Source organism: Panulirus ornatus, chromosome 17 (genome assembly GCF_036320965.1).
Source record: "Panulirus ornatus isolate Po-2019 chromosome 17, ASM3632096v1, whole genome shotgun sequence".
Taxonomy (NCBI): Eukaryota; Metazoa; Arthropoda; class Malacostraca; order Decapoda; family Palinuridae; genus Panulirus; species Panulirus ornatus.
Genome location: NC_092240.1, coordinates 42941839 through 42954968, shown reverse-complemented (window position 1 = coordinate 42954968; position 13130 = coordinate 42941839). Strand labels below are relative to the sequence as shown.

At 42.7% G+C, this 13130-nt stretch overlaps 1 protein-coding gene across 1 annotated transcript; it reads right to left on the bottom strand.

Moving 5' to 3' along the window:
- Positions 1-616: 616 nt before the first annotated feature.
- LOC139754696 (cuticle protein-like) lies at positions 617-1470 on the bottom strand. Its single transcript, XM_071672261.1, has 3 exons — positions 1447-1470; positions 1145-1276; positions 617-913 (listed from the first exon to the last, which is right to left on the bottom strand). The coding sequence occupies exons 1-3, from the start codon at positions 1456-1458 to the stop codon at positions 626-628; spliced, it is 432 nt and encodes a 143-aa protein (XP_071528362.1). The 5' UTR covers positions 1459-1470; the 3' UTR covers positions 617-625.
- Positions 1471-13130: the final 11660 nt, after the last annotated feature.

Here is a 13130-nt window from a genome sequence, read left to right as displayed (position 1 = left end):
AGGTTTGCGGGACCCGGATCTATGGTTTCGGTGCATTACACACGATAGCCAGAAAATGGATGTGAGCGGATGTAGCCATTTTTCGTCTGTTTCTGGCGCTGCCTCTCCAGTTAAATATGATTCATTTATATATTGTCTTACTGTCCTCATGCTGCTCGCATGTATAAAAGTATAAATCTTCTCATTTGTTGTGATGTGATTTTCAGCACATTGCAGAGCATATCGTCACACATACTGAACATCTTGTTCTTACCACACAGTAAACGGTGATGTTCAGTGTACTTGAAAGGCATTATAATGAAAACTGTAGTTGACGATATTGTTAAACTCTCTACTCATAGTTACCTAGTTACTTAAACTGTATTTATCTGCCAATCTTTGTAGGACGTAAATCCCAATACTTATGCCAAGATTACGTAGGGAGGATCCGATACCAAGTTATAATTTCAGCAGCACAATGATTATCATTAATGACTGCAGTACATTTTATTCAAACGTCAGAACTGCAATAAACAGATTAGATGAGACGTAGAATTACATGAGATTAAGACTGATATGAAATTGATTGTTAAGGCTGAAGATTAGTCATGAAGATCATGCTAGTGATTGTGTCATGATGACGTACTTAGGCGTAGGCTGGTGGTGGGGGAGGAGGGTGTGGAGGGGCGTAGGGTGCAGGAGGGGCCGGGTAGGAGGGCTTGTGGTCGGGGTACTGGGCCTCACCCTCGTAGGTCACCACAGCCTCCAGACCGTCGCCGTTGTCCACGTAGGTGACGGTCTGCTTGCGACCGTCGGGCAGGTCCACCGTGTAGCTGCCCTCCGTCTTGTAGCCGTCGCGGCTCTCCGAGTGGCCGAAGTTGGCGCCGGAGTAGTCGTCTGCCACGCCATAGTTGTACGTGTATTTAGGAGGAACCTGATAGAGAACAGTACATATATTTCTATATGTCTCCTCCAGAAGATTTTATGTTACAATGGATCATATATCGTGAATGATGACCATTGGACACATCGGTCATTTATGACATCAATGGTTAGATATACTTCAAATATACTTCGCCTCTCAAGGAGTGCGTCTTTAACTGAGACATGTTATGGACGATGAATGCACTGCCATTCCTGACACATCACCTTCTCTGACACTTACGTCTGGGTGCTCTGTAGGGTGGTAGGGGGCGGGTGCGTGGTAGGTCGGGGGAGGAGCGTAGGCAGGAGGGGCGTGGTAGACTGGGGCCTGTTCACCTCCCACCACCACTGCCAGACTCACGATAACAATAACCTGGGTAAATGGTAATAACTAGTCTCATGTATCAATACAAATATAACTGCATACATCTAGAGTCAGGTTCGTCTGCTTCCTAACTAATATGATGAATAACAAATTGACAAAAATCTTAATGCCAATAATGAGAGACGCAGAGAGTCTGGTCCAGTCAGGGGAGACATTACCTTGAGAGACATGCTGGAGCTGTGATGGTGAGCGTTCAGCGGCTCTGTATATATAGCGGTCCCCCGTCCTCCTTTCCCTATACATTTCAGGGTCATCCAACGTTACCAACAGCAACCATTACCGCAAGGTTCCTGCGGTACACACACACTGTAATTCAGCCTTACCGATCACTCTCGTTTTCTGTTTTTCACGAATAAAATCTGGATTTCCAAAAGATTAATTTCTGGGTAGGATGTAATGGCAAGGAAATCTTTATTATGTGGTCTGAATTTTGATGAAATTCACACACACACACACACACACACACACACACACACACACAAACACACCCATATATATATATATTTTCATACTATTTTCATACTATTCGCCATTTCCCACGTCAGCGAGGTAGCGTTAAGAACAAAGGACTGGGCCTTTGAGGGAATATCCTCACCTGTCCCCCTTCTCTGTTCCTTCTTTTGGAAAATTAAAAAAAAGAGAGGGGAGGATTTCCAACCACCCGCTCCCTCCCCTTTTAGTCGCCTTCTACGACACGCAGGGAATACGTGGGAGGTATTCTTTCTCCCCTATCCCCAGGGATATGACATTTCCATTTGCCCTTCGTGGCTGCTTCATTGAGCCCACTACAACTAAGTCTTCACGTCTGGGCACATAGCGAGCTTTGAATGTTGTCAACCATCTCCCTGTATGGGTGCAGTGACTGATTTTTTGTGTAACTTTCAAGTCAACTAGGTTAAAGGATATGAATCTCAAGTAGTTATCCATACATGTAGAGATCATTGATTCTCCTTCAAATCATGTCTTCTATGAAGCCTAAGCTGAGCAGTTTCCATGTGGCAGTACAGAGAACTCATACCTCCTTCTGTTATATATATATATATATATATATATATATATATATATATATTTTTTTTTTTTTTTTTTTTTTTTTTATACTTCGTCGCTGTCTCCCGCGTTTGCGAGGTAGCGCAAGGAAACAGACGAAAGAAATGGCCCAACCCCCCCCCCCATACACATGTATATACATACGTCCAGACACGCAAATATACATACCTACACAGCTTTCCATGGTTTACCCCAGACGCTTCACATGCCTTGATTCAATCCACTGACAGCACGTCAACCCCGGTATACCACATCGCTCCAATTCACTCTATTCCTTGCCCTCCTTTCACCCTCCTGCATGTTCAGGCCCCGATCACACAAAATCTTTTTCACTCCATCTTTCCACCTCCAATTTGGTCTCCCTCTTCTCCTTGTTCCCTCCACCTCCGACACATATATCCTCTTGGTCAATCTTTCCTCACTCATCCTCTCCATGTGCCCAAACCACTTCAAAACACCCTCTTCTGCTCTCTCAACCACGCTCTTTTTATTTCCACACATCTCTCTTACCCTTACGTTACTCACTCGATCAAACCACCTCACACCACACATTGTCCTCAAACATCTCATTTCCAGCACATCCATCCTCCTGCGCACAACTCTATCCATAGCCCACGCCTCGCAACCATACAACATTGTTGGAACCACTATTCCTTCAAACATACCCATTTTTGCTTTCCGAGATAATGTTCTCGACTTCCACACATTCTTCAAGGCCCCCAAAATTTTCGCCCCCTCCCCCACCCTATGGTCCACTTCCGCTTCCATGGTTCCATCCGCTGCCAGATCCACTCCCAGATATCTAAAACACTTCACTTCCTCCAGTTTTTCTCCATTCAAACTCACCTCCCAATTGACTTGACCCTCAACCCTACTGTACCTAATAACCTTGCTCTTATTCACATTTACTCTTAACTTTCTTCTTCCACACACTTTACCAAACTCAGTCACCAGCTTCTGCAGTTTCTCACATGAATCAGCCACCAGCGCTGTATCATCAGCGAACAACAACTGACTCACTTCCCAAGCTCTCTCATCCCCAACAGACTTCATACTTGCCCCTCTTTCCAAAACTCTTGCATTTACCTCCCTAACAACCCCATCCATAAACAAATTAAACAACCATGGCGACATCACACACCCCTGCCGCAAACCTACATTCACTGAGAACCAATCACTTTCCTCTCTTCCTACACGTACACATGCCTTACATCCTCGATAAAAACTTTTCACTGCTTCTAACAACTTTCCTCCCACACCATATATTCTTAATACCTTCCACAGAGCATCTCTATCAACTCTATCATATGCCTTCTCCAGATCCATAAATGCTACATACAAATCCATTTGCTTTTCTAAGCATTTCTCACATACATTCTTCAAAGCAAACACCTGATCCACACATCCTCTACCACTTCTGAAACCACACTGCTCTTCCCCAATCTGATGCTCTGTACATGCCTTCACCCTCTCAATCAATACCCTCCCATATAATTTACCAGGAATACTCAACAAACTTATACCTCTGTAATTTGAGCACTCACTCTTATCCCCTTTGCCTTTGTACAATGGCACTATGCACGCATTCCGCCAATCCTCAGGCACCTCACCATGAGTCATACATACATCAAATAACCTTACCAACCAGTCAACAATACAGTCACCCCCTTTTTTAATAAATTCCACTGCAATACCATCCAAACCTGCTGCCTTGCCGGCTTTCATCTTCCGCAAAGCTTTCACTACCTCTTCTCTGTTTACCAAATCATTTTCCCTAACCCTCTCACTTTGCACACCACCTCGACCAAAACACCCTATATCTGCCACTCTATCATCAAACACATTCAACAAACCCTCAAAATACTCACTCCATCTCCCTCTCACATCACCACTGCTTGTTATCACCTCCCCATTTGCGCCCTTCACTGAAGTTCCCATTTGCTCCCTTGTCTTACGCACTTTATTTACCTCCTTCCAGAACATCTTTTTATTCTCCCTAAAATTTAATGATACTCTCTCACCCCAACTCTCATTTGCCCTTTTTTTCACCTCTTGCACCTTTCTCTTGACCTCCTGTCTCTTTCTTTTATACATCTCCCACTCAATTGCATTTTTTCCCTGCAAAAATCGTCCAAATGCCTCTCTCTTCTCTTTCACTAATACTCTTACTTCTTCATCCCACCACTCACTACCCTTTCTAATCAACCCACCTCCCACTCTTCTCATGCCACAAGCATCTTTTGCGCAATCCATCACTGATTCCCTAAATACATCCCATTCCTCCCCCACTCCCCTTGCTTCCATTGTTCTCACCTTTTTCCATTCTGTACTCAGTCTCTCCTGGTACTTCCTCACACAGGTCTCCTTCTCAAGCTCACTTACTCTCACCACCCTCTTCACCCCAACATTCACTCTTCTTTTCTGAAAACCCATACAAATCTTCACCTTAGCCTCCACAAGATAATGATCAGACATCCCTCCAGTTGCACCTCTCAGCACATTAACATCCAAAAGTCTCTCTTTCGCACGCCTGTCAATTAACACGTAATCCAATAACGCTCTCTGGCCATCTCTCCTACTTACATAAGTATACTTATGTATATCTCGCTTTTTAAACCAGGTATTCCCAATCATCAGTCCTTTTTCAGCACATAAATCTATATATATATATATATATATATATATATATATATATATATATATATATATATATATATATATATATATATATATATATATATATAATTATCATTAATTGCTGTTTCCCGCATCAGCGAGGTGGCGCCAGGGATCAGACGAAGAAATGGCCCATCTACTCATATATATACATAACGCCCACACACGCACACACATATATATATGCAAACAAAGTGCATATGAACGCGCACCTTAATAGAAGATACAAACCTCCAACAACCAGGATCGAACCTGGGACCCCTGTGCAACAGGCGGGAGCGCTACCGCTAGGCTATGATCGCTTCTCATAGGGTTCGATCCTGGCTGTTGGAGGTTTGTATGTTCTACGAAGGCGTGCGTATACAGTTAGGTTCGGTAAAATGCTATCTGCTGGCAGTGTGAGCCTGATGGGAAATGACCGGTGTAGACCCCGTTGCTCACCAACGTGAGCCGAAAGGTACTGGAGTACATAGTATTCGAATTGTCATTTTTCTATTAGGCACGATCATAGCCTAGCGTTATCGCTCCCGCCTATTGCACAGGGGTCCCGGGATCGATCTTGGCTGTTGAAGGTTTGTATGATATATATATATATATATATATATATATATATATATATATATATATATATATATATATATATATTATTTCATTTTTTTTATTTTGCTTTGTCGCTGTCTCCCGCGTTTGCGAGGTAGCGCAAGGAAACAAACGAAAGAAATGGCCCAACCCACCCCCATACACATGTATATACACACACGTCCACACACGCAAATATACATATCTATACATCTCAATGTACACATATATATATACACACACAGACACATACATATATACCCATGCACACAATTTACACTGTCTGCCTTTATTCATTCCCATCGCCACCTCGCCATACATGGAATACCATCCCCCTCCCCCCTCATGTGTGCGGGGTAGCGCTAAGAAAAGACAACAAAGGCCTCATTGGTTCACACTCAGACTCTAGCTGTCATGCAATAATGCCCGAAACCACAGCTCCCTTTCCACATCCAGGCCCCACACAACTTTCCATGGTTTACCCCAGACGCTTCACATGCCCTGATTTAATCCACTGACAGCACGTCAACCCCGGTATACCACATCGATCCAATTCACTCTATTCCTTGCCCGCCTTTCACCCTCCTGCATGTTCAGGCCCCGATCACTCAAAATCTTTTTCACTCCATCTTTCCACCTCCAATTTGGTCTCCCACTTCTCCTCGTTCCCTCCACCTCCGACACATATATCCTCTTGGTCAATCTTTCCTCACTCATTCTCTCCATGTGCCCAAACCATTTCAAAACACCCTCTTCTGCTCTCTCAACCACGCTCTTTTTATTTCCACACATCTCTCTTACCCTTACATTACTTACTCGATCAAACCACCTCACACCACACATTGTCCTCAAACATCTCATTTCCAGCACATCCACCCTCCTGCGCACAACTCTATCCATATATATATATATATATATATATATATATATATATATATATATATCTTTCTTTCTTTCAAACTATTCGCCATTTCCCGCATTAGCGAGGTAGCGTTAAGAACAGAGGAGTGGGCCTTTGAGGGAATACCCTCACCTGGCCCAATTCTCTGTTCCTTCTTTTGGAAAATTAAAAAAAAACGAGAGGGGAGGATTTCCAGCCCCCCGCTCCCTCCCCTTTTAGTCGCCTTCTACGACATGCAGGGAATACGTGGGAAGTATTCTTTCTCCCCTATCCCCAGGGATAATATATATATATATATATATATATATATATATATATATATATATATATATATATATATATATATATATATATATATATACATATATATATATATTAGGCATGATCATAGCCTAGCGTTATCGCTCCCGCCTATTGCACAGGGGTCCCGGGATCGATCCTGGCTGTTGAAGGTTTGTATGATATATATATATATATATATATATATATATATATATATATATATATATATATATATATATATATATATATATATATATATATATATATATATATATACATATATATATACATATAGATATATATATATATATATATATATATATATATATATATATATATATATATATATATATATATATATATATATATATATATATATATATATATATATATATATATACGAATAAAGTGCATATGAACGCGCACCTTCATAGAACATACAGTCCCATAGCCTAGCGGTTAGCATGCCTGCCTCTTGCACAGGGGTCCCAGGTTCGATCCTGGCTGTTGGAGGTTTGTATGATATATATATATATATATATATATATATATATATACCAACATATCTATATACACATTCACAGACATATACATACATACACATGTACACATTCACACTTGCTTGACTTCATCCATTCCTAGCGCCACCCATCCCCACAGGAAACAGTATCGCTATCCCCTACTTCAGCGGGGAAGCGCCAGAAATACAGACGACAAAGGCCACATTCGTTTACACTCAGTCTCTAGCTGTCAAGAGTAATGCACCAAAACCACAGCTCCCTATCCACTTCCAGGCCCTACAGACCTTTACATGGTTTACCCCAGACGTTTCACATGCCTTGGTTCAGTCCATTGACAGCACGTCGATCCCAGTATACCACATCGTTCCAATTCATTCCATTCCTTGCACGTCTCTCACCCTCCTGTATGTTCAGGCCCCGATTGCTTAAAATCTTTTTCACTCCATCCTTCCACCTCCTGCTTTATCTCCCGCTTCTCCTTGTTCCCTCCACCTCTGATATGTATATCCTTGTTCCCTCCACCTCTGATATGTATATCCTCTTTGTCAATCTTTCTTCACTCATTCTCTCCATATGTCCAAACCATCTCAACACACCCTTTCTGCTCTCTCAACCATACTCTTTTTATTTCCTCACATCTCTCTTACCCTTTCATTACTTAATCAAACCACCTCACACCACATATTGTCCTCAAACATTTCATTTCCAACACATCCACCCTCCTCCGTACAACATAGCTCTCGCCTCGTAACCATATAACATTGTTGGAACTACTGTTCCTTCAAACATATCCAATTTTGCTCTCTCAGATAACGTTCTCTCCTTCCACACATTCTTCATCGCTCCCAGAACCTTCGCGCCCTCCCTAACCTGTGACTCACTTCCGCTTCCATGGTTCCATCCGTTGCTAAGTCCACTCCCAGATATCTAAAACACTTCACTTCCTCCAATTCTTCTCTATTCAAACTAGAGCTGTATCATCGACGGACAACAACTAACTTACTTCCCAGGTACTTTCATCTACAACAGACTGCATACTCGCCCCTCTCTCCAAAACTCTTCTATTCAACTTCCACGCCACCCCATCCATGAACAATTTAAACAACCGTGGAGATATCACACACCCGTGCCGCAGACAGACATTTGCTATGAACCAGTCATTCTCCTCTCTTCCTACTCGTACACATGTCCTACATCCTTGGTTGAGATTTTTCACTACTTTTAGCAACTTGCCTCCCACACCATATACTCTTAAGACCTTCCACAAAGCATCTCTTTCAACCCTATCATATGCCTTCTCCAGATCCATAAATGCTACATACAATCCATCTGTTTTTCTAAGTATTTCTCACATACATTCTTCAAAGAAAACACCTGATTTACAAATCCTCTACCAATTTTGACACCACACTGCTCTTCCCCAGTCTGATGCTCAGTACATGCATTCACCCTCTCAGTCAAGACCCTCCCATATAATTTCCCAGGAGTACTCAACAGACTTATGCCTCTGTAATTTGAACACTCACCTTTATCCACTTTGCCTTTGTACAATGGCACCATGCAAGCATTCCGCCAATCCTCAGGCATTTCACCATGATCCATACATACATTGAATATCCTTACCAACCAATCAACAACACAGTCACCCATCTTTAAATAAAATCCACTGCAAAACCATCCAAACCCGCCGCCTTGTCGGATTTCATCTTCCTCAAAGCTTTCACTACCTCTTCTCTCTTAACCAAACCATTCTCGCTGGCCTTTTCACTTTGCACACCACCCCAACCAAAACACTCTATCATCAAATCCATTCAACAAGCCTTCAAAATGCTCACTCCATCTTCTTACTTCATCACTACCTATTATTATTTCACCATTAGCCCCCTTCACCGATGTTCCCATTTGTTCTCTTGTCTTACGCACGTTATTTACCTCCTTCCAAAACATCTTTTCATTTTTCCTAAAGTTTAGTGATACTCTCTCACCCCAACTCTCATTTGCCCTCTTTTTCAACCCTTGCATCTTTCTCTTAACCTCCTGCCGCTTTCTTTTCTACATCTCCCAGTCATTTGCACTTCTTCCTTAGAAGTATCGTCCAAACGCCTCTCTTTTGTCTTTAACTAGACCTGGACTGCTTTTATTGGGTTCCTGCAGCTTAAGGGTACACTTCACTCAGGATCAAGTGACAGGCTTCTTTGGAGTGACAACAGACCGTACACCTCACTGTCAACTGATGGAGGTAACAACTGACTGTAAATCATGCCAAGCTATTTACGTAAAAGAACAAAACTCTATTGTGAAGTGAGGGATATGCTGGTAGTCACAGAGGGAACTATACAGTGGTAATGAACTGACCTTGATAAGGGCATCCAGTTTCCCGTGCCATCTTAGCTAACAAAATTAGCCAACATAAATTCACATAGACATCCATTGAAGTTCAATGCTTACGTATTTATGAGATAAAAAGAATACTTTTCTACTTCTGCATGTGCATGATTTAATCACATTACACGTACTTGTATCAATGAGCTTTATGTATAAAACCCTTGTGCGTACCTTAACCCAGTAAATGGACAGAGGATGGTGTGCGGATCTTGTGGGCGACACTCAGTGGTCCACGGACCATACTCCAAGTGGTCCTCGAGCAGGGAAAGCTGAAGAATCCATTGGTCGAGCACTTGTTACCAAGAGGTCAGTTGCTGCTGTTGAACTAGACTGTACGGAAGATGAGGCGAGAACTGTCTTTCATGTGTTTATGGTGTTCCAAACATCTACATCCCTAAATATGCTAAAGGAGTACAGCAAAATGTTGGAAAAATGAACGACATAGAATGTATAGTGCTTTGTGCAAACTCTTGCGTTATAGTGTGTAGTTCTTACCTACTAAAGAGGATAAGATGGACATCTGAAATATCGGTTTAGTTTACCACATCCCACCCAGGGTAAAGAGAACCACAAGAAAATCTGAGGAATGTAAAGAGACCAATTGATACGGAAGAAAAATTGTTTCCTTAGTAAAGCGCTGCGGCCACGGGTACAGGACCATATTTTTAGCTAGGAGGCTACGGGTTCTGGAGAGGATCTTAAGTTAAGTGACGACGGATACAAGACAGTTTTACTAGCTAGGAGGTACGGGTACTGGACCGTAGTATTTCCTAGGAGGCTACGGGAATAGGCCAAGGGCACATAACAGTATCTTTAGCTGGGAGGCTATGGGTATGGGGCAGTAATTTCAGCTTAGAGGCTATGGGTATGGGACCATATCTCTAGTTGGGAGGCTATGGGTGCGGGACAGTATCTTTAACTGGGAGGCTATGGGTACGGGACCATATATTTAGCTGGGACGCTAAGGGTTCGGTATCATATCTTTGTCTCGGAGGCTACTGGTCCGGGACCGTATTTTGGCTAAGAGGTTACGGGTACGGGACTGCATCATTCTCCAAGAGGCTACTGATATAGGACAGTATTTTTTACTGGGAGGCTACGGGTACAGGAGAATATTCTCAGCTTGGAGGCTAAAGGTACACGAGCATATCTTTCCCTAAGAGGCTACGGGTACGTGTGGAACAAGAAAGATGAGAATGAATGGAAACAGAAGTATAGTAATAAGGTCTACCAGGGCGACGAGGCAGCTAGTCTGAGAACAAGTTTGATTGGGAGGATCTGAGGTGCTTGAGGTAGCTAGCAGTGGACGTGGCGGTGGATGATGGGAGGAGAGGCAAAGGTCCTGAATGCACTGAGGAGTGTGTGAGGGAAGGAGGACCGTCGTTTGTCAGTGTTGAGATAGTTATGTTTGAAGGCATAGCAGTCCTGACGGTGTTCTGCACATGTGATTCTTCGGCCCTGGATGATAAAGATGGCGGACGTGTTGAAAATGAAATGCCTGAAGGTAACATGTAAGGTGAGGCGGGTTGGTCGTGGAGAGATGACCAGGGTGTGCTGAAATGGACCTGATGTATGGAGACGATGAGTAAAGAAAGACCGGCAATGAGGATCTACTTGTCGGGGTGGAGGAAGCCAGGAGCAGAGTCCTTACTTACGGGTCTTTACGACGAGATGTTGCTAAATGGCGGGGTTAACAGGAAGCGATCACAGAAAAAAAGTCGAATTACGAAGAACGGGTCATGTGAGTTACGAGTTACGTGCTGACGAGTGTTACGTGTGAGATCGAGAGACTGTAGGTTCTGTGGACTGAACGCCAACTGCCCACGTTTGGTTGAGGTAGAAAGAAAAAGCAGCAAACCTGGACCAAAAGAGTGAAACTTGACAGCACCGAAGTGCTGGCTCAGTACGCGGCCGTCGCCAACCCTCTCTAAAATGAAGCAGGTGGGCGTTGGGCGTTGGGGGAGGGAGAGCTTAGACCAAGAAGGAGATGAGACGTTGACGTGAAAGAGGGTCTGAGGCATCGGGGTCTAAGCATTAAGGAGGATGAAAGGTATGGGTTAGAACCAATGGAATCGATATGGTATACATGTGGCGACGTGCTGTCAAAGAGCTGAACCAGCTCATATGAAATGGTCAAGGAAAGCCATGGAAAGGCCTTTCGGGCTTGGCTGTAACAAGAGATTCTGGTGTTGGTGCATTATACATGAATCTCAGAGAGTAAATGTGTGGGAGTGAGGCCTTTGTTTGTCTTTCTACTGCTACCTTACTGACGAGGTAAAAGGCGAACAAGAAAAGAAAATATGTATGTATAAAAATATATTCGTCCTGGGGTACTTATAAACCACTACACATATACCCATCTCAAACAACACCTCCGAAACATACACGAGTCACACTCTCCAACTTACGCTCTGGACATCATCCTTCACTGCAACACTGCAAACACCGCTTCAACATATCTCAAGACCCTTCATGCCCACGATGCAACTACCATGATTAAAACACCGATCACTTGTTACTCAATTGCCCCACATGTTTTGGACACAGACAGGCACACTAAATCACAAAACTTTATGACCTGTATTTCCGCCCGGCCTCAACAGGTTCCTTCCTCTCATTCATGTACTGGAAAGACAACAAACAATAGACTAGGGTTTTCCAGTCCCAGTTCCCTCCTGTGTCAGTCGCCTCTGACGACACACAGATGTTCACCTAGGTGGTTATCTTCCCCTCCTCTGTGTCAATTGGTGCAGCCAATTTGCTGATCAGGATGAAGATGGTTCAAAGCGGCGCTCAGGCCAACACGTGCCTTAATTTGCATAGCCCTTTCTTGTCCCTGAATCATAACTGGCCAGTTCTTTTTGCAGTGAGCTTGTGAAGCTATCATGAAATCATCGATAATAGGATAACTGACAAAACCAAGTAGATCATAACAGAATATTTTCAATATGTAGCTTTCGAAATAATTTTCTGCATTTTTTCATAGATTCTATTTCGACATGACTTGGATTTAAACTCGTTCTCTCTCTGGCGAATTTAAACAATTACACGAATGTTACGAATAAAATCTACACTTCTAGAATTTCTTCTGCTTACACTATATATGCGTCTCGCTTAAGTGGCATAGATTATCACTCCTACTATATCATCAGACAAAACTCAGGATAAACACATCTGTATAAAAAAATAGAATGGGCATATTTTCTATCTTTCGTTTTCTATCATTCATTTAGACATAGAAAAATTGACTCAGTCGTGGTACATTGCCCAGGAGGAATTTCATCATTTTCCTCTATGGGTTTCAGTTATGGAATGTGTTAGCTAACAAGATCTATTTGGAAGATCTGGCCTGTTTCATATCCCTAATTTCTTTAACCTTTGATCCTAAGTGCCAGAATAGCACATCACTGTTCTAAACAACAAAACTGGTAATAAGAAGATTAAAAACGTA

Coding starts and splice junctions, on each gene's coding strand:
- LOC139754696 (XM_071672261.1), bottom strand. Junction 914..1,144: donor ACCCTACAGAGCACCCAGAC/GTAAGTGTCAGA, acceptor GTTCTCTATCAG/GTTCCTCCTAAATACACGTA.